General features: G+C 37.2%; 5 protein-coding genes and 1 non-coding gene across 6 annotated transcripts; 5 read left to right on the forward strand and 1 right to left on the reverse strand.

Moving 5' to 3' along the window:
• Positions 1 to 6,924: 6,924 nt before the first annotated feature.
• B0P05DRAFT_t82 lies at positions 6,925 to 6,996 on the forward strand. The gene has a single exon. It is a non-coding gene; the product is annotated as a tRNA-Glu (tRNA).
• Positions 6,997 to 12,238: 5,242 nt separating this feature from the next.
• On the forward strand, positions 12,239 to 14,275 carry B0P05DRAFT_552264 (uncharacterized protein). The gene has a single exon (XM_051579445.1). It carries the CDS (start codon positions 12,364 to 12,366, stop codon positions 14,233 to 14,235), a length of 1,872 nt encoding a protein of 623 aa, XP_051432279.1. The 5' UTR covers positions 12,239 to 12,363; the 3' UTR covers positions 14,236 to 14,275.
• Positions 14,276 to 14,429: 154 nt separating this feature from the next.
• On the forward strand, positions 14,430 to 16,222 carry B0P05DRAFT_200345 (uncharacterized protein). Its single transcript, XM_051573201.1, has 4 exons — positions 14,430 to 14,558; positions 14,609 to 14,692; positions 14,743 to 14,910; positions 14,953 to 16,222. Exons 1-4 carry the CDS (start codon positions 14,550 to 14,552, stop codon positions 16,063 to 16,065), a joined length of 1,374 nt encoding a protein of 457 aa, XP_051432280.1. The 5' UTR covers positions 14,430 to 14,549; the 3' UTR covers positions 16,066 to 16,222.
• A 494-nt stretch (positions 16,223 to 16,716) lies between these two features.
• B0P05DRAFT_200286 (uncharacterized protein) lies at positions 16,717 to 19,185 on the forward strand. Its single transcript, XM_051573200.1, has 7 exons — positions 16,717 to 17,454; positions 17,496 to 17,987; positions 18,027 to 18,288; positions 18,334 to 18,401; positions 18,442 to 18,638; positions 18,685 to 18,813; positions 18,861 to 19,185. Exons 1-7 carry the CDS (start codon positions 16,972 to 16,974, stop codon positions 18,913 to 18,915), a joined length of 1,686 nt encoding a protein of 561 aa, XP_051432281.1. The 5' UTR covers positions 16,717 to 16,971; the 3' UTR covers positions 18,916 to 19,185.
• Positions 18,952 to 20,384, reverse strand: B0P05DRAFT_552276 (uncharacterized protein). The gene is made up of 9 exons (XM_051579446.1): positions 20,330 to 20,384; positions 20,214 to 20,283; positions 20,132 to 20,152; positions 19,977 to 20,069; positions 19,788 to 19,933; positions 19,464 to 19,741; positions 19,332 to 19,416; positions 19,212 to 19,287; positions 18,952 to 19,152 (listed from the first exon to the last, which is right to left on the reverse strand). The coding sequence occupies exons 1-9, from the start codon at positions 20,368 to 20,370 to the stop codon at positions 19,051 to 19,053; spliced, it is 912 nt and encodes a 303-aa protein (XP_051432282.1). The 5' UTR covers positions 20,371 to 20,384; the 3' UTR covers positions 18,952 to 19,050.
• Positions 20,385 to 20,568: 184 nt separating this feature from the next.
• On the forward strand, positions 20,569 to 21,286 carry B0P05DRAFT_475304 (small GTPase superfamily; the record flags this gene model as incomplete). Its single annotated transcript, XM_051574831.1, has 4 exons — positions 20,569 to 20,688; positions 20,733 to 21,038; positions 21,080 to 21,191; positions 21,237 to 21,286. The coding sequence occupies 4 exons, from the start codon at positions 20,569 to 20,571 to the stop codon at positions 21,284 to 21,286; spliced, it is 588 nt and encodes a 195-aa protein (XP_051432283.1).
• Between the last annotated feature and the right edge of the window lie 8 nt (positions 21,287 to 21,294).

Raw genomic sequence — 21,294 nt, forward strand, 5'->3', positions numbered from 1 at the left:
GAGTTCATATATGTTCACAACATTACCCTCCTCCAGAGTCAACTCATCTTTGATAGTTGTAAACGGCTTCTTACAATGTGAACATCTAGGCTTGATATAACTTTACTTGACATAAAAATGGTTTAGAGTCTATGCAATTTGTGTTCTTCAAAAGGAAAATAGTCTTCTTCTCTTTCATGTCACTTAGCATTTAATTCTTTTGCTAGCTCTTCCATTTGTGGATAATTCCTCTCTACTTTGTCTAGTAGGATGGTTTCTTCTCTTTGTTCCTGTCTTGTGTAGTACACCATTCTTATTCTCTTTGTTAGATGCAGATCTATCGCTTGATTTTGATTCAATGCGTTCATGCTCTAATCTTTTTAGTTTTTCAACTTTATCCCAGTAGCGATTGATGATTGTAGGATCTTGGAAACTAGATGCAGGCTCCCAAGTGTTAGCTCTTTCACCAAAACCAGTCCATTTAACCAAGTACTCTCGTCTTCCTGGCTTGCCACGATGATCACGAATATCTTCTACTTCAAAGTATTCTTCTTCAATGGTTGATTCGTCAATGGTCACAATCTTCAGTTCTGATGGTGTATAATTACGATGCAATAATTCATTTTGCTCGTCTTTTAATTCATATGAGCCACCTTTGTTTCTTCTTACAACAGTATAGGGGCCTTCATATAATGGAGACAGTTTACTCGGTCTCTTTTGCAGTCTTACCATAACATGTGTTCCGGGTTCAATATCAACAAGTATGTTCTTTGTATTGAACCTCTTATTATATTCCTCATTTATCTTTTGAGTTCTTTCAAAGATAGCGGGAAAGACAATCTTCTCCATGTGATCAATGCGCTGCTCAAGATCATCACGCGTCATCATATCTCTAGGAAGTGGATATTTGTTCTTTTCTTCATAATTTTTAGGTAAGCCGACTCTGCGTGCAAACATCAATGAGAAGGGTGAACTCAACGTCTTATTCTTGATAGCGTTGTTGATAGAAAGCTGGACTACTGGTAAGTAGTAATCCCAGTCTTTGCTATTCGATTGACACATCTTTCTCAGTGTGTTTTCAACAATTTTTACACTGGATTCAGCACTTCCATTTCCTCTAGGATGGTAGGGAGTGGAGTACCTTCGATCAATGTCGAGCTTTTTCGAAATAGATTCAAGTAACAAGTTATGGTATGCTCTGCCATTGTCGGATTGTAGGATACGAGGAAATCCATAGTCTCCAAAGATCTGCATCAATGTATGAGCAATGGTATCTGATTGTTGGTTCTTAAGTGCTCTGACAATAATATATTTTGAACAAATATCAGTCAAGACCAAGATTTCAGTATTCCCATTTTCAGTTACAGGAAAAGGACCTGCAGAATCAACAGATACATGATCAAAGGGTCGCAATGCAATAATGCTTGTCAGTGGATGGTAACCTCTTTTTGCTATATTATGCTTTTGGCACTCAGGACATGAACTTACTAGTTCCTTGGCTTCTTGATACATATTTGTCCAATGAAGTCCTTGAGAGTGTAGTTCACGCACAATAGCATGGCTGCCAAAGTGTCCAAAAGTATGTGCATCACGCAAGAGCTTTTCTCTTTCAGTCTCAGGCGGTGTAAAATAATCAAGTGGTTCTTTAGTCTGCTCAACCAGCTGCGTGGTAAGAACATGCAGGTTTTTATCTCTGCTATATTTCTTCCTGCAAATAGCAACTCTTTTTATTTTGGCAGCTTGTACATTTCGCTTTCGATTGCCAGTGCTACCCCCTACCAGTTTGTGATCACCTTCGAATTGGTCGAGAGGGGAATACAAACGACTCAACAAATCTGGCAATTTAAGAAGGATACCAGGAATATGCACAGCATCAAAGTCATAAGTCAGAATTTCTTCGTACCAATTCAACATCATATTGTTGCAATCTCGTTGAGTATGCATATAAATCAATGCTTTGTGATCTGTGTGCAATGTAAATCTGCGTCCCCAAATATATTGATGGAAGCGACGAAAAGCCATCAGAACACCATATAACTCACGACGAGTAGCACTCCATCTGCGTTGTGAGGGTGATAGAGCATTGGACACAAAACTAATATATTTGTCTCTACCCTTATCATCTCTCTGAAATAATACAGCGGATATACCATACTGAGAAGCATCAGAGGCAACAAAGAATTCTTTGGTGAAATCAGGATAATGCAAAAGCATATTTGAGTGCAAGATGGCTTTCAAGGCATTAAAGCTCTTAGTTTGCTCATCAGACCACAGCTCTTCTACGTTCTTTGCATGGCTTAATCTAGTCAAAGGCTCAGCAACAGTAGAGATCATCGGTACAAATTCTCTAAAATAATTGATTAACCCCATGAACTGTTGAATGTGTTTCGCTGTCTTTGGTACTGGCCATGATTCAACGTTAGTGAGTTTGGCTTTATCAACCATAATCCCATCTGCATTGACCACAAATCCAAGCATCCTAACTGACTGCTGAAACCAAACACATTTCTTTGGATTCAAAATCAATTTGGCTTGTATCAATCTGTCTATCACCATTTTGACATCTTTGGCATGTTGCTCGGGTGTTTCACTGGCCACGATACAATCATCAACAAAAGATTGAACGCAATCCATACCCTCAAACAAAATGGCCATAACCTTACAGAATTGAGAAGTTAGGCTCTTTAGTCCAAAGCATCCCTTGATGAAGCAGTATTGCTGTCCATTATGAGAAAATGTTAATTTATGCGCATCTGGAGGATGGATTTTAAAGCGATGATATGCATTAGAGAGATCAAGAGTTGAGAAAATCTTCTTGCCTCTTAAGTTTTCAAAAATGTTTCTCACCAGTGGCACTTCAAAGTTATATGTTGGTGGTAAGATCTTATTTAAAAGTCTAACATCCAAACAAGCTCGATGGCTGACAATTTCACCCTGTTTGTTCTTTTTAGGTACAAGTAACACCGGGCTATTAAAAGAAGTATTGACACCACACTTCTCTATTGTTTTTGTTCTAAGCCATTCATTTATCTGTTCATCTAGGACAGGCCTCAATGTATGCGGGATGCTGTACTGACGACGATAAGCGGTTGCTCCTTCAGGTGTGGGCAACTTGATAATGGATTCTGGAATAGGACAAAATGACTCTACTGGTATCTTTTGATTTTCATCAATAGCATCTTGGATGGAAGCCATAAACTGTGCAACCTCCTCAGCAGATCCAGCAGGTGAATTATCAGGTTCAGGTGTATCAGTTGTTACGATGTTTGCATTAGAAAAAATAGAGTCTTTATCATTTGGATCAACACTATCATTTTCTAAATTGTATGCAACACCTGTAAGTGCAATACCCAGTTTACTCATAATGTCCGTACCAAGAAGAATGTCAAAGTCAAAGCTATCATTGAAATCTATGACTTCAAATTGGTGCTTAAAAATGATTCCATTTGTATATTTTACAGTCAAAGGATCTGTAATACCAATACGAGAAATTTTATTGTCTTTAGACAAGCAATTAAAGAAACCACTAATATTTTTGTTTATTTTGTTTATATTTAATTTAGCTCTAAGCGAGTCTAACTTTATAAAAGTATGTGTGCTTCCGGTATCAACCTTTGCCATCATCTTGTGGTTTTCTATAATAATAGGTGTCAATAAGTCAAAAGTGTCTTTATGTAAAGCATCTTTCGCTTTGATCTCGTTTGTGTACTTACAGTCAAAGCAATCATCCGTGATCATTTCAGTATCATCGTCTGTTTCTTTTTTGTCATTGTCATTGTCTTTATTTTTATCATCATTGGTCTTTGCAGCTGTCAAAGCCAAGACATTTCTTCTTGTACAACTGTGACCGGGAATCCAAGGTTCATCGCAAAATCTGCAAGGATTGTCACGTTGTCGAGAGATAGTTGCCTTCTCCTTTTCTTTGTTTTTATTCTTGCTTATGGTATAGCACTTATCCGTGGTATGAGTGCTATTTTGCCCATGCATCTTGCAAAAGTATGATTTGCTGGTGCCAGGTTTATTGTAAGGTGCAGAGCGATCAACCTGCGTTCTTATCGTTCTAGCATGTCTCTTAGCATGACCCAAAGGGTTCACACCAACAGCATGACTCAGCCCTGCCACACCAGGCAACAAGGAAGTAGACGTAGTATATTTGGACGCATCATCACCCAACACATCTCTTGCGACATCGGCTATGTTTTCCACAGTCCAACTCGAAGAATCTTCTGTCTGTCTACCCAACGTATTCATACACGCCAGACGTGTCAAAGTCTGTACAGGAGCAGTCAGAGAAGCAAGAAAACGATCAGCTACTCGAGGATCATCCTTCGGTATGCCAGCATTGTAAACAGTTTGAAGAAAGCGATTGGTGTATGTGCCAATGGGTTCATCGTTCTTCATGGTCATAGTAAACACCTGAGTGTTATACTCCCTAGTCTTGAACTTCGAACCAAAGTGCTTTTTAAATGCTTCTCTTGCTTCAGTCCAGGATCCGCAGCGCTTCAAGTTAGTCTGGGCCCAGGCATCCGCTCCATACGGAAGACACAATGGAATGTATCTTTTCCACACGGCTTCAATATCCTGTGAGGAAGAGTATACCACATTCTCAAAGGTACGTAGAAAGTGCTCATCCGACTCAAAAGCCTCTTCGTTAGGAAAGGGTCTATGTGAGTTGGCTAGTAACTGATATTTGGGCAAATCCCGGCGACTCAAAGAAAGGCCACTCGAAACAGCTCCAACGCTAGCACTAGAGGAAACATTTTGCTTTTGGAAGCCGGTGGGCTCTGCAGCTCCATCAATCTTCAACACCATAGACTTATATTCGTCTAAGCTGCGGATGCTCGATTTAATGCGCTCCACTTCTTGGAGTGCTCTATCGGCTGCGGCACTATCATTTAGGCTCCTAGCAGTGCCAAAAGCTCTCAACGTAGATGCCATTTCGTTTCGCAGCATAGCGAGGTTTTCTTCTACCATTCTGTAGTCTTGGCCAGGACTTGCAGCCGAGCTAACAGTTGATGCTTCACTAAGTATTTGATCAATCGACTCATCCATCTGGGCATCAGTCAATGTTCCAGCAGAAGGTCCAATAGTCAAAGAGGAGACATCAAGGTTGGTAATGTTTTCAAATTACCAGAGTTACCAGAGTTACCAGAGTTACCAGAGTTACCAGAGTTGTTCATCTTGTAGGATTTACCAAGCAATTAACGGAAAAAAATGTTGTGAGATGAAGAGAGAGTAGATATTCAATAAGAGAAAAGGTAAGAACACAGAGAAAGTCCGTTAGAACTTGTATAGGTTTTTATTTCTCCAAGAAAAATGTTGTCCTTCAATTGCTATAAAATGTCAAGGTATTTATACTTTTTCTTCTCGGTCAAAATATTGTTTTGGGTTAGCTTCTTGACTACGGATTGATTTGTTAGATCAGGAGTAATTAAGAGAAATGCCTTTAGAGGAAGTTGTTAGCTCAGCCAATAGTACATGATCTGACCTGAACTTGAATAAACTATTACATATTTGTCAAATGCCAATGCTAATGTATTTGTCAGCTCTAACTGTCACTTTATGAGGGCCATTAATAATAACAGAGTCACTAGGTTCATAATCTCTGACTATGAGGATGATGTAGTACTTCTAGTAGAATGAGTGAATGTCAGTGACTATAGATCCATTGCAATTGCCATAGATGTGATCTGGTCTTTTGCCATGATCATCATTTATTGATCTATGCATATGAGTTCATATATGTTCACAACAAACAGGAGTACAGGTAGTAGCTCTAGTTAAGACTTTGGAGGATATATAATAAAGGACTGTTACTAAATAGAAAGTATTTAGGAAGTGGAAAAGATATCTTTATTCAAATGGAATTAATTTCATACTTAAATCAAATCTAATTTCCTGTCCGGACCGGTCATCTTCCTTCTCTTTCTGTCTCCAGGCTTTGGTATCGTAGGAGTGAACATACGCTTCTTATCTTATTCCAGTTACGTAAAAATCAGGACTTCAATATTATTGGGCATGACAAATATGACAACGCTTTATCCCTCCTGTATGTTTACCTTTGACTAGAAATATATTAGAACCAAATAAGACAAAGGGAGATAGAAGACTGTAAGACTATCAATTACAACAAGAGGAAAAGAATAGATTTAAGATTTAGGTACTAGTAAGCTTCAAAGATAGAATTTGAAGGTAGTAAAATAAGTTGTTATAAAAAATATAACGAAAGAAAAGATTCGATGTAGTTTATTTGAAGTAAATCACTTCCTTTTTAACCTTTTTACAAATGAGATTTAAATAAACAATTTCAACAACACCAATAGTACCAATGCACCTAGTGATTTCAACAATAATTCGAATGGAATTTCTTGATCTTGTACCATTCTTGACAAGTCCGCTACTGAGTACAAAACCAAAATAGCTAACATCAGAGATGAAAATACCAAACGAAATAAAATAACATAATAAAAAAATATAAAAAAAATATAAAAATGTAGAAAGTCAATTGACTATCAAAACAAACAAAATAAGTGTCAAACAAATAATACGAAATGGAACTAACACATACAGTACAATTGTATGGCATAACCCATTGAGTATAAAGAAAATATGAAATGAATAAAGAACACAATAGAGCGGAAAAACAAATTCATCCAGCATTGCTACAGACACCCTGCGCCAAACTCTTCGAAAACTCACCAACACAACAAGCAATCTGATTCGCCCGAAGATCTTGAACTACCATTGGACCAAACTTGTAACGACTGTAACTCGACCAATTCTTAAGGGATATTGACCAAACAAATACCAAACGACAGCCAGCAAAACCAACCAACAGAACATATACACCATTGCTTATCTTAAATAGCAGTCTCTTGAGAAAATCAGAAAAATAGAGTACCCAAAAGCGACACAACCAAAATAAACATACGTCAAATATGTCAATCCTCAATGGTCCAGTGGCTAGGATTTGTCGCTTTCACCGACACGGCCGGGGTTCGATTCCCCGTTGGGGAAATCTTTTTCTCTTTTGGATCTATTTGACCAGACTGTGATGTTTTTTGTGAAAAAAAAAATAGAATAGAATAAAAAGAAAACAAAGAAATACAGTGAGACTGTTCAGTACTTCTTTATTACATATATAATTGATTGTTGTTTAAAATATATCTTTTCCAGGTTGTCTTTTATACTACCTGATTTATTGACTAATTATGATTACTGATTATTGATTACTTAACACCTTGACAGTGTGTGCCTGGGAGTTGACTATGTAGATTCTCCTTTAATTCTCCTTGTTACCTAAAAGGTACAATTATGGTTTCCTTATTTGTAAATATCCATATTATCCCAGTTACCGTTATTTACTGTCATTATACAATGCTTACTTAATATTTATGATGTATAGTGCTATAAGTGATTATTCATTTATATGATGAAAGACTATTTATTATATTTTGTATTGAAAGTGCTCAGATCACCACAAGCCTGGCCGCATCAAGTTACGGGATGTACGATCACTATTGAGTTCTACCTACCGGCAAATTACTACTGAGCAAGCATCAACATTGATCAATCCGTTCACTTGGGATAAAATATTAGATGCAAGCAACCGCTCTCCTCGAAAAAGTAGTCCAGGTAGTGATGGTTTACCTTATGAAATTCTTGGTATTGTCCTTCACATCCCTTGCCTAAAGCCTCTAATACTTCAAGTATACAACGATGCTTTATCCCAGTCTCTTTTTCCTGGCTCTTTGCTAATATCATTGATGACATTGCTTCCGAAAAAGGGTAACTTAGTATCTGCCAGTAACTATAGGCCAATACAGTTGGCTAACACTGATAACAAGATCTTCACCAGAATTCTTAATCAGCGCATCATGTCGATAGCATCTCCCATGATCAATCGACACCAGCTAGTGTTTATGCCTGGAAGGTTCATTGCTGAACATGGTATGTTGACTCAAATAATCATTGAAAATGCTGCCTACAACTATAAGGAAGAAGATCAAGACTTAGGGCTACTACTAGAACAAGAAAAGGCTTACGATCGAGTTAATTTAGAATACCTATCTCTCGTACTACGGCACCTTGGTTTTCCTGAAACATTAGTCGATTGCCTATACTTTTTCTTCCAGCAAAACAAGATTCGTATCAACATAAATGGTTGGCTATCATCTACTCTAGTACCCAAACGCCGTGGTTTGAAGCAAGGCGATCCAATCTCTTGTATTCTTTACAACTTCACTCTTGAGCCTCTACTAAAAACTATACTTATGGATGATCAGTTTACTGGGTATTGTTTCAAATCTAATTTGACTGATATTCAGCCAATTCTGCCACCTATCAAGCTTCTAAGTTATGCGGATGATACTATGGTATTCCTCCACGATGTTGACGATTTGCTCAGACTACAAGTGTATTTGCGTACCTACTGTGATGCTTCCAGCGCCAAAATCAACTTCAATAAAGCTCGAGCTCTCTCTATCAGGCAGAGATATGAATGGCAAGTGGATATCCGTATTAGAAGATCTTGAAATCAACAAAATTGGGATTACAGCAATACTGATCCCATTATTTACTCGGGCTTCTTTCTGATACAATTATCCACTCAGCGAACATCCTTCTTCTCCTCGTTCGTTGGATCTTTAAAAGCAGCCTCTGATTCTTATGCCAGCCGCAACCTTTCATTTTAGGACGCGCTACCGTAGCAAATACGCTCATTCTGTCAAAATGTTAGTACCTGCTAGGAGTCACACCCGTAACAAAAGCCATTGTTCAGTCGATCAAAAGTGTAATCACATCATTTGTCACTCACGGTATTTTTCCTCGCCTAAGTTGGGGACTGATGACTACACCTAGAAAATTTGGTGATTTAGGTGTCTTGGACCTTGAGACACAGCAAAGCTCATTATACTTCCGTTGGGTTCATCCGCTCACTCACCCAACAGCAGAACGTAGCCTAGTGTATGATTTCGCTCTCCACCATTGCTGCCAACTACTTCAAACGGACAATCTTTTGCTTCACTTACTTTTCTCTCGAGCTCGTCCACATTCGTTTAGATTCATGGCTACCAACACCGTCACAATGATCTGTCGAACTATGGACCTTATTCCACGCAATAATTACACATACATGCCCAGCTCAATTGACTGTCTTCTGCTACCTCTCTCTGTAATTGTTCCCCTCTCTGCCTCTAGTATTTTGTCTCCAAAACTACGGCCTCTTCCTGTTTCTGGTCTATATGCCTATCATCCTCAAGGACATATCCTCCGACCCATTGTAGAGGGCTAATATCTCTGGAGATCTACTCTTTGTCAAACGAAAGTTTCTTAGAGCGGTGAATGATGGTAGATACCAACTGGAACCCTTTTTCCAACAATGCCTTGCCCCCTCTTCCCTTGACCTTTACAATTCTGTCTACGTACCAACAATCAAGCGCTCTACTGGATTTTGCTCTTTTATTCATGCCTTGCACCTACCAATTACAGATCCTCAAAATGATACCTTTCAATATGCTCGACGTTCTTTTAAAGCCGCATTGGTAAAAGCATCAATGCAGGGATTTGTTGGTCAATCTTCTGTCTCTCCTTCTGCTTGAAAGCTCTCTTGGTGCATGACTTTTACCAGCGTATAGCGTAGCACTATTTACCGTTTGCTAACTGGGAAAGTCCTTACCAAATCCCTTCTCTTCAACATGGCTCTTTCCACTGCTCCTACCCCACTTTGTTCCTTTTGTCAAGAAGCTGAAACTGCCTTCCACTTTCTCTTTCGATGCCCCCAGAAATTCATCTTCTGGGATATTGTTATTCGTGAATTTCTTTGACCTAGTACCTCTATCAATGATATCTCCTCAACTCTTCAATCCCTAGATTTCAACAAAATCAATGTCAACAATTCTTGTCCGATTGAAGTCGAAACGTTACTTGTCTTTGCTCTTTCAGAACTTTGGAAAGCTCATTGGGCTCATATACATCGAAGAGAGCCCTTCCTTGCAATTATAGCATTCAGTCAAACCCTCCGGGCAGTTGGCCGCCGCGCTGCTGAAGAGACAAATTGTCTCGATTAATTCCTTCATCTCTCCTTCTTCTTTTCATCATTGTTTCGCTTGGTTTTAGCTTTTATATAGTCTTTGTCTCATTTTTAATTTTATTTTATCTCCTCTAACTTTATAATAACTCATTGCCGAGCACCTCTTTTTTGTAGCGCGATAGGGCTACAAAATACGTGCGGCAAATAGAATTTTTTTTTTTTTAAAAAAAAGAGCCCTATAATATGCCAAGATGATACTTAAACGAGCTCAGTTTTTTGGATAATGTAAATAGAAAATCATTACTTGGTGGTACAGCCTTTGGCGTCAATCACAGCTTGGCATTGGTTGGCCATATTGTGTAGTGGTATGAATGTAATGATTTGAAGCAATTATGCAATTGAGGATTATTCAACTACCTCCTCGTGTCCGCGTAAGTATCTTACATAGACTGGTTCATACCTGTCACTAATTTATTGTCCTTCTATTCTCTGCTTTTCCTTATAGTCTAATGCAAGTAGCAATACAAGTATTATTCATGTATCTCGTACTCTGCTTAATTTCTAGAGTTTGATCTTTGCTTATTTTTTTTTAATAAAGTGTACGTTGGTTTCTCCTATTGATACTTATCTGTTTAATAGAACGCCTTTTTCCACATTAACAGCTTGATGTAATTGTAGGAAAATTAGTTAGAAGTTTTCTATATTTGTGCTTCAGAAAAATTATGTATCAATCGCTTGGTTTACTTGTTATCATAGCGGCAGCAATGGATTTTTGGTAAGCCGCTCAAAGACCTGCATTATATAAGAAAATTTAGACTGACAGCGCAAGAAGAAATATAGAAAAAAGAACGTCATTTCTTTTGGAATTTAACGTAGCTTGTTCAATGGTAAAGCGCATCGATGAGATTGCCTATCAATGTAGATCATTCAATGAAGATTGTATCCTTTAAGAAACCAATCTCATCGGCAGGCTCACCCTGAACAAGTAAAACCATACAAGCACATTCTCTTGTCCAAATTACACTTTGCCCCTGTCTTATTTGTTGAGTGTGAAGCTCTTCAAAGCACTCAGGAAAGCAATGATTTTTTCTGCCGCGCGTTGTTGAAAAATGTTGATTACTGTATTTCTCTGTTGAACTCGAAACTCACAGAGAAAATCAGGTTGTTGAAAGACAAACCAGAAGAATAAAAAAACTGCTAAATACATTTGGGCAATCAGTGTTCTTTTTTTTTATAGAGTTGAGACTGTGCCCTAGTCCGAAGCTCAAAGACAATCATAACGAATAGTTGAATAAAAATTCTTATAAAAATACTCAGCAAGCATTTCAATTTACTTGTGCTTACTATTTTGGTATTTCTTCTCTGAAGATGAAGGCATGGCATGTTTATTTATTTCTTACAACATCTTCTGTTACTGACTTATTTAATAGCTTTGCTTTCTCTACGACTCTGTAATGATCTGGCATTAAACAAGTCTTCAACTACATAATAAAATGCATCATAATCAATCTGCATAGAAAATAGACATAAAAGAGTCCCTTGCATTGAATAGGACATTATACCTTTTAATAGATCAAGATTTACAACTGAAATTCATAATTTACATTATTTAGTTAATTTAAAATAGTCTATGATAATAGAGACTCAGTCATTTGCGTGTATAAATACGTTAGAATAATTCATGTTCAAGAAACGAACAATAAAACACTTTTATGCACAATGTACTTTATTTGGGTCTTGTATTACGTTTTTTTTACAGGAAATCATCCTTTCTTTTTGATTGTCGAAAAGACGCTTTTCTTCAGAGAGAAATAAGAAAAATCAGAGGAGAAAAAAAAAAGGAATAAATAGAAATGACATATCATTTTGACAATAACAAGTAAAGATCAAATAAAGTATTTGAAGTTATCAGTCATGTCTGTTTATAAAAAGTGAAGAATTGGGTTTTTAGAAAAGGACATTGTCAAAATCAGAATATGAAATGCTTATTGTTTGCTTTACTATAATGTAGTTATTTTAGAGCTCAACTTTGATATGTATATAGGTAAGGTATCCTCTCTTATTATTGGGAAACTTTTTGAGTCGGCATAAACAGTGCTGTTTCAAATGTATTAAATCATTGCCTTTATTAAGGTGCATCAATAATTCATATCGAGATGCTGTATAAGACAAAACATCATGTCTTTAAAATATCTAGCCAGAGAGACTTATTTATATATATATATATGACTCCATTTGACAAGCTTCTTTTCAGCTTGTCATACACGCATGTTCGAGGTACCAAGCAAACAAAAACCCCGATCCAAAAAGTGCATAAATAGCTTAATTTCTTTTTTTTATCCGTTTTCTTTTTAATGTCATTACTTCCAAACGAAATCATTCATTTGATTGCTTCGTTTTCAAACGATAAGGCTGCATTCAAAAACTACTTAAATGTCTGTCGTCGTTGGCACAGCATCCTCAGTCCTGTTTTTTATCATCATATCACACTCACGACAAGGTCTCAGTTTAAAAAGCTTACTTCTGTTCTTGAACAAAATCCAACTCTGCAACAGCATGTCAGACATCTTTATCTAGAGGACAGCATTCATTTATCTAAACAGGAAGTGGATATGTTACCCATCATCATGCCACTTTTAAACACCCTGTATTTCAACCCTAAGATATGGAAATACACTAAGTTACACAATACTTGGGAACAAATCAAAGTGCTACCTCCTCTTTCAAACTACCCAGAGACGTTTGACTTTATAGAGTGCTATGGTCACACATTGGAGGAACTAACTCTATTAGGAGGGTTCATTAGCCCACAATTCCATTTGGCGTTATCTGGGCAGACGGACAAGACACTTTTAGACCTGGTCCAATATACGCCTCATATACGCCGTTTGTGTGTCTATAGCCAGTCGCATTATTCGAAAATAACACTCTCGATACATGACCTTGTTCGTCTACATGCAGGGTTACCACGCCTTGTCAAATTAGAATTCTTGGATATCGCTCTTTCAAGTTCAGTGTTGTCCCAAGGTCCACTCTGTCCCGCCCTAACAATGGAAACCATTCGATGGAAGGGGTCTGTGTACTCTTCAGCATGGCCTCTTTATCTCGCTCAACTCTACCCTTACGTTAAACATTTAGACCTTGATTTGCGATGGGACGCTCAGTACAAACAGCACATGGCATGGGAAGATTTGATGCAAATACAAGACGGTCTCTATCAAATCGCTACACAATGTCGATATTTAGAAAAAGTACACTTAGGTGACCTGGAGTCACTGACTAAGTCAAGGATGGGCTTCTTTGAACATTTGCAAAACACAGCACGAAGACTTACAGCGCTCTACCATACTCATATGCACGAAGCAAACGGTAAGCCTCCTTTTCAGGCATTTAAGACCATGTTGGCCTGTACACATCCACAAAAGACACGATCATTGCAGTTTCAATTATGGAGAAGTTTACCCGGTATTCAGCATATTGTCCAGCCTATCGGAACTTATTGCACTAGGCTGACTGAACTTGAGCTGAATGGCGGGCCATTCGCTTATGCCTGGCACTGTGGGTGTGATATAAACGTCATTTTGAACCATTGCCAACAACTAAAGAAACTGACACTTAAATCATGTCGCTTGACATGTGATACAGAGACAGCCGTGACGCATGACAGTCTTGTTGAATTCATTCAGCTCTATCAAGTGCATTTTACTACGCTGTCCTTGTCGGTCTTGGGTCAACAGTGTCCTCGTCTAGACCATTTAGAGATGATCAACTGTGTCAAGAACCGAGACGATTTTGGACACAAGGTTCATTTGTGTTTGCCTCGTCAACGTCTACAGCGACTCATTGTCAAACACTTGTTTCTGAGACCGAGCCCTTATGTTGAAAAGAGTGGCATTGATACTGCTATACTAGCCATCAACTTGACAGATCGAAGTGAGCACAATCTAAAGCGCCACTCTCACAAATTATGTACACGGTGGTACCATCTCAACAGTCACCAAACGAAAAGTGAACATACACGTCAATTAAAAAAGCTTAGCTATTTAGAGTCTGAACAAGTGAAGGACTATACAATGAAAGAAAAAGACTGGGATTTACTTGAAGAAAACTCAATTCGAGGCACTTATCGGAAGTCAGAGTATTGGGAAAGTGATATTCCCTTTGGATATTTTCAAGTAGACTGTAAACATATTTCTTTATTTGTATTCAATAAAGTCAGAGTTTAGAGTGGATGACTCGTCTGAAAACGAAGAGAGTATGTCCTACAAAACTAGATGCTTAAAAACCGTTTGCATGCTTCACATAGGCAAAAACACAGACCAAAAAAAAAAAAAAAAAAAAAAAAAATCATGCATCTTCGCGCGATAAAAAAAAATCAAACGCGTTTATATCTTTATTTTTATTCTACGCTTTTCTTCTTCGAAATAGTCAACCATGTCACATATTCAAAGTATGGCTATTCTGGGCGTTCGCTCTTTTAGTCCAGAAGAACCCAGTTATATCAAGTTCTTTTCACCATTGACATTGATTGTGGGTGCTAATGGGTCTGGTAAAACTGTGCGTAGTCATATACATGAACACACAAACTTATAATAATAGACTATTATTGAAAGTATGCGATATGCTTGTACAGGCGACTTTCCACCCAACAGTAAAGGAGGTGCGTTTGTGAATGATCCCAAGGTAGAAAAAAAAAAGTTGAGATCATGATCATTTGTTGACGTTGACCTTAGGTTGCTGGTTCCAATGAAGTCAAGGCACAGATCCGTCTCAAGTTTTATAACATCAATGGTCAAAAGATGGTCTGCAGTCGTTCCTTGTCTGTCACTCAAAAAAAGGCAACCATTACTCAGAAGTCAATCGACAATGCCTTGTTAAGATATGATCCTGTTTCTGGCGAGGTAAAAGTAAAGTACAAGGCCAGTTTAATAAGTATAAATTAGGCTTTTAGTATCTCCAGTCGATGTGCAGATATGGATGCCGAGTTACCACTTCATTTAGGTGTTCCCAAAGCCATTCTTGATAATGTCATCTTTTGTCATCAAGAAGATAGTAATTGGCCATTATCCGAATCCAGTGTGCTTAAAAAGAAATTTGACGATATTTTCTCTTCTAAAAGATACCAAGTAGCTATTGAGAACATTAAGGAAATCAGAAAAGAAGCAGTGCAAGAAATCAAGTTGGGCAATGTCAGATTAGAAGCCTTAAAAGCAGACACAGTCAAGGCAAAGCGAGTCAGAGAACTATTAACACAACTTAACCAGCAATTGAGTGCCAAGACAGAAACATTGGAGACCATTGAAAGTAAGATTCAGCATGTAGGACAGCAAGCAGAGCAATTCAATAGTGTATTGCGTGAGATCAATATTCTAGAAGACAATATACAGCAATATGTGAATAAAAAAGACTTTTATCAGAGCACAATGCGATCCATTGAATCGCATATTGTACCACGACAAGAATCAACAGAAGAATTGAATAGACTGTTGTATCAACATCGCATGAAAGAAGATCAGAACCAAGAAGACAAAGCATTTATTGCTATTGAAAAGACAAAACATGAACGAAAACTCAAGCGAATTCAGGATGAATTGTCTCAAAAGCATTTGATTATGGGTCGACTAGAGGCAGCAAGAGAAGAGCATCAACGCCAAATTCAATTACGCACTGAGTTGATTCAAAAGTTTAGTGCAACTCAGGGGATTCATTTACCAGAGGATGGTGATCAGGCAGCAGCTAAAATCAGGGATTTACTGACACAAACAGCAACCAAGAATGAAAAAGCAAAAAATGAAGCTATGGCAATGCAAAATACATTGTCTGATGAACTACAAGTATTAAAGAGTCAATTGATGTCTATTCAAGAAACCAAAAAATATCTACTGAAGAATATCGTAAGCCAACAAGAAAACATACTGATTTCTTACTGTGTATATGTTAGGAACAAGACAAGGCACAGATTGAGAATATCAAGACAAAAATTAGAAATGTGCATGTCTCTTCACTCGAGATCGATTCAACAACCACTAAAATTAAAGAATATCAAACAAAACTAGACGAAATTCAATCAAATCCAGGTGTGGCTACAGAAGAGGACTTGGTTAAAAAGGAGCGAGAACTCAAGCAGTATGATGATAAGATTTCAGAATTAAATGATGAACTCGCCAGTCTGAGTAAGCAAAGTGATGCTCGAGCTAAACTTTCTTTGAAACGAGCAGACAAAGAAACAAAAGAGACAACACTCAACAAAATTTATGATGATTGTATTCGTGATGTTGAGCAACTGCTTGAGTTCAGGCCTACTGTAGGCAATCTAGAAAATGACCTTGAAGCTTATAAAACGTATGTACTTGCTGTATATTAGCCTATAGTACTAACAGATGGACAAGTGATATCCATAAAAAACTACAATTTCAAATGGAGGTTCGAAATAAGGCAACAAGAGAATTATCTGCTGTAGACGCTAGATTAAGAATGACGAAACAACAGCATACTACAAAGACACAAGAAATGGAAAGTAAGTGATCAATCCATTTCAGACAACAGATAACTTATGTCTCTATAGAATACATCAAAGTCATTTCTACTGTATGTGGAGACAAGAATTTACCAGAAGAGATAAAAAAGAAAGAAAAACTGATTCTCTCGTTAAAAGAGTAAGTAGATAAGCACAACTGTTACTTGACATCAAACAGACAAGTGTCCAATATGCAAGGCGCTACTATGATTTATGATCGACTAGAACTTCAGCAAAAGAACCAAAGCTGTTGCCCTATGTGTACAAAGCCCTTTGAGGATCAATCTGAAATTGATACTTTTCTCAGTACATTGGAACAAATGAGGAACTTTATTCCTGCACAACAAGAAAAATACAAAAAGTCAGCCATGGAAGAAGAAAAGAAACTGGCTAAATATAAAGCTACATTAAGTAGTTGGATGAAACTAGAGACAGTAAAAAAGACATGGTCAGTCTAAGTGAATCTTTAAAGACACTTGAACAAGAAAAAACAGCAACATCCACTAAGGTAGAAATAGCTTCAACTGAATTTGCTCAAGTGGATGATTGTAAAATCAAAGCTGACAAATTACTCTTGATTGCTCGTAATGTGTATCGTCTTTACAAGGAAATTGAAAGCTTGAATGAAGATATTATGGCTACAGAAAGAGAATTGGGCAATCAAGGGTCCAAGACACGTACCATGACAGACGTCCAAAGAGAGCTGGAAGATTATGCCGAAAAAAGTAAAATTACTCGTCGTGATATCAAGCGAATTCATACAGATATGGATGTCCAACGTCGTCGTGTTCAGGCAATTGAACTTTCATTAAGAGATTCTCGCGAAAAGAAAATGAAACTAGAGCATGATTTGAATTCTAAAGTGGCATTAGAATACACACTGCAAGAATACAAGGAGCAATTACAGGAACATATAGATCAACAAGAGGTATAGCGAGAATATCATACACACGTATTAACATGTCATAGAAAATTGAACAAGATGCTCCTATGCTAAAACACAAAGTGCAGTCTGTCACCGAAGAATATGAAGCCACTGTTCAGACATGGAAGGCGCAAGAAGAAAAGATGTCTATGGAAGAATACAATATCTCTCGCTTCAGTGATCGCCTTGAAGAATTCAATACAAATCTAAACAAGAGTGCAAACGAAACAAGTTCTCAACGAGTTCATGCGGTCAAGAAGGAAATCTCTGATTTACAGACCATGATTCAAAAGACAAAAGAAGACATGACTAGAGTAGATGAAAAGCTGGCCATTATTGAAAAAGACGAGGCAGAAAGAAGAGGTGTTGAAAGAGATTTACAAGATCAAATTAAGTACCGAGAGATGTCTGTCGAGTTGGCTCAATGCGAACAAGATCTGAAGGAATTGGAAGATAAATTAGCAGAGTTTGATAGAGAAACAGCAGCGAGAGATCTTGCTCGACTACACGCAGAAGAAAGTCAATTGATTGACAAGGTAAGTAACTGGCTATGGTGCCCATCTCATCATGATTAGCGTGGTAGTCTTCGTGGTGAGTTAGGCCAAATGCGGGATCAAATCAAACGATACAATGCTGAACTGACAAGAGACTATGATAATGTCGATGGCCGTTACGGCAAATTGTTTATCGATGTCAAAACACATGAATTGGCTAATGGTGACTTGGAAAAGTATGCTAAAGTGCTGCAAACTGCTATTATGAAATACCATTCGCTCAAGATGCAAGATTTGAACAAAATTATTAAAGAATTGTGGATAGACACTTATAAGGGAGGAGGTAAATAGAACGATGACAGTGGTGTTTACTTAACTTGTTTAATAGATATTGATTATATTGAAGTACGTGCTGATTCTGAAGGCACAACAGCTTCTCGATCCTTTAATTACAGAGTAAGTGAACCTACCTTATAGAATGCTCTAACAAATGTAGGTGGTGATGATTCAAAATGGCAAAGAATTAAACATGCGAGGTCGCTGTAGTGCAGGACAAAAAGTATTAGCTTCGATTATCATTCGCTTGGCACTTGCTGAGACATTCTGTGTCAATTGTGGTATATTTACGCTGGACGAACCCACAACCAATTTAGATAGAGACAATATTGAAAGTTTGGCTGAGAACCTTGCCAAGTAAGTAACACACAGAAAAGTAATTCCATGCTAAAGACAACAATAGAATAATCAAGAGTCGAAGCCAACAATCCAATTTCCAATTCGTGATTATCACTCATGATGAAGAATTTGTAGAGTATTTGTCTCGAGCAGATATTTTTGGTCAATACTACCGTGTACAAAAAGATCACAAGTAAGTAACATATCATCAAACAGGTGGCTTATATGCATTCTATATAGTCAACACAGTACAATTTCCTTACAACAGGATGCTACTATTGTGGCAGAAGAATAAACATAAGCTGTACATTTTAATAATTATACTACAACGTTGTGAAAAAGATTGTATAAAAAATTATTTGATATGATCTCAATAGTTAAAAAACATATACAGTAAAGAAGAGTGGAAAAAAAAAAGAATCATACAGTATTAATTTCTGTTCTGACGCCAGTTGTTGTTTTGGTAACGTTGACCGTTATTGTTGTTGTTATAACCATAGTTGGAAGGCGCACGGTCTTTACCCCAAGATAACTAGTGTGATATCAGTAAACACCTTTTCTCTCTTTTTTTTTTATATGTATGTTTCTTACCTTGACTTCACGGCCATTAATACTAGCGCCTTGCAAGTGAACAATGGCGTTAGCGGCATTTTGATGTGTATCATATCTTAAAACATAAGTCACCCATACTATCTAGGATAATAAACTTACTTGATAAAAGCAAAACCCTTATCAGCTTGCAGTTTTACTTCTTGAATGAAACCAAATCTTTGGAAGGGTGCCACCAAATCAATGTCTAATCAAGTTTTTAGTATGCACGTATACAAACCCCTTATCACTTACCAGAGACATTAGGTGGTAAGTTACCAACATAGACAGAAGTGACATAAGGAGGAGTTTGTTGAACAACAGTCTCATAGGGGAGTTGTTGACCAGGACGAGGAGGAGGAGTGTCAAGTTGAGTTTTTTGAGTAGCCCAATTGACACGAATATTACGAGAACCCAACAATTCACCATTCATGGAGGCAATGGCTTGATCAGCTTCAGCCTTTTCGCGGTAAGTGACAAAACCAAAACCTCTAGGATTACCAGTCATGGCATCTCTCATCACATGAGCATTTCTATACATTTCTTATTAATCTTGTATACTTTATAAACAATACATACACCAAGTTACCAAATCTACCAAAGGCCTCAGTCAATACATCGTCTGTGATTTCAGGAGCAAGATCACCAACAAACACTTGGTATTGGTTAGGTGTTTCTTCTTTTTGGACTTGTTGACCTTGTTGAGCCCAGTTGACTTTGATTTCCTACCACAAAATTAAAAAAAAAAATTTCAATCATTTTCCTTACATAATCTAAAATTTTGTAACCATTTAATTCTTGAATAGCTCTGTCTGCAGAGACAGGTTCATTGAATTCAACAAACCCGTAGTTAACACTGGGCTATAATTAAAGTTAGCTGGATCAAAAAATTCAACGTGAATGATTGTCTAATTGAAACGTACAAGTGGACCATTTCTATGCATCTAAAAAAAAAAGAGGTCTTGTAAATAAAGACTTTTTTTTCGCGTCGTATGTTCAACTTACAGCAATGATTTTGATAGAAGAAACAGCACCCATAGGAGAAAAATACTCAAGAAGAGTATTTTCATTTACCCTAAAACAGTTAGGTTTTACTCTTATTTAATATGCGAATACTTTACCTTTGGTCAAGGTTACCAACATAAACAGTTGCAGAAGACATGAAAAAAAAAAAAAAATGGAAAAAAAGGAGTAGTATACAAAAGCAAAAAAAAAAAACTTTTTTTTTGTATTGCCATAAAATCAAATAGATGCCGTCATCAATGAGGATTGACTTGCCGCTTAGTTGAATTAATATATATATATATATATCATCTATCATGATTCATTTAATTATTATTTTTTCTTCTACTTCTTTCATATGCGTTTGTGTCATAAAAACGAAGAGAAAACAACCAGTCGGAAACTAGTTGTTTGTGGTGACGGCGCAACAGGAAAAACCAGTTTATTAAGTGTGTTTACCCGAGACTACTTTCCAAACGTATGTCATATTGTTTTATGCAATCCATTGACACTATTATCTAGGTCTATGAACCTACTGTATTTGAAAATTATGTACAAGAAATTACAGTACAAGATCAAACAGTAGAGCTATCTTTATGGGATACAGCTGGGCAAGAAGAATTTGATCGTATTCGATTATTATCCTATGAAAATACACACGTTTACATGTTGTGTTTCTCGGTAGAGAATCATGATTCGTTTCAAAACATACCTGATAAATGGTTAGAAGAAGTGACAGAGCATGGATCACAGGCAAAAGTTGTATTGGTCGCTTTGAAATGTGACCTGAGAAGTGAGAATCATTTAAACACGATTTCTTATGAAGAGGTATAGCTTTATCTCTTTGATTCGTATTAACCAGTGTACAGGGTCTAGACATGGCTAAAAGCATCAATGCTGTTCGATACTTGGAGTGCTCAGCTAAACTTAATCGTGGTGTAAAAGAATGTTTTCAAGAAACTGCTAAAGTAGCTCTTTCAGGTAAAGAACAGCTAAGATTTTGCATAAGCAGTAACCTTTTTCTAGTGAGATCAAAGTCTTCGAATGATCATAAATCAAAATGTATTATACTTTAACTATTTTT

Source organism: Gilbertella persicaria, assembly GCF_025201335.1.
Source record: "Gilbertella persicaria strain CBS 190.32 chromosome Unknown B0P05scaffold_36, whole genome shotgun sequence".
NCBI lineage: Eukaryota > Fungi > Mucoromycota > Mucoromycetes > Mucorales > Choanephoraceae > Gilbertella > Gilbertella persicaria.

Bases quoted from the DNA above. Each gene is read 5' to 3' on its own strand.
- B0P05DRAFT_552264 (XM_051579445.1), top strand. From the start codon at position 12,364: ATGTCATTACTTCCAAACGAAATCATTCATTTGATTGCTTCGTTTTCA.
- B0P05DRAFT_200345 (XM_051573201.1), top strand. The intron at 14,693-14,742 runs GTAGAAAAAAAA...CGTTGACCTTAG, and splicing joins CGTTTGTGAATGATCCCAAG to GTTGCTGGTTCCAATGAAGT. The intron at 14,911-14,952 runs GTAAAAGTAAAG...AGTATAAATTAG, and splicing joins ATGATCCTGTTTCTGGCGAG to GCTTTTAGTATCTCCAGTCG.
- B0P05DRAFT_200286 (XM_051573200.1), top strand. From the start codon at position 16,972: ATGGTCAGTCTAAGTGAATCTTTAAAGACACTTGAACAAGAAAAAACA. The intron at 18,289-18,333 runs GTAAATAGAACG...CTTGTTTAATAG, and splicing joins AGACACTTATAAGGGAGGAG to ATATTGATTATATTGAAGTA. The intron at 18,402-18,441 runs GTAAGTGAACCT...TAACAAATGTAG, and splicing joins CTCGATCCTTTAATTACAGA to GTGGTGATGATTCAAAATGG.
- B0P05DRAFT_552276 (XM_051579446.1), bottom strand. From the start codon at position 20,370: ATGTCTTCTGCAACTGTTTATGTTGGTAACCTTGACCAAAG. The intron at 20,070-20,131 runs GTACGTTTCAAT...CTTTAATTATAG, and splicing joins TGCATAGAAATGGTCCACTT to CCCAGTGTTAACTACGGGTT. The intron at 19,153-19,211 runs GTAAGAAACATA...ATATCACACTAG, and splicing joins TTAATGGCCGTGAAGTCAAG to TTATCTTGGGGTAAAGACCG.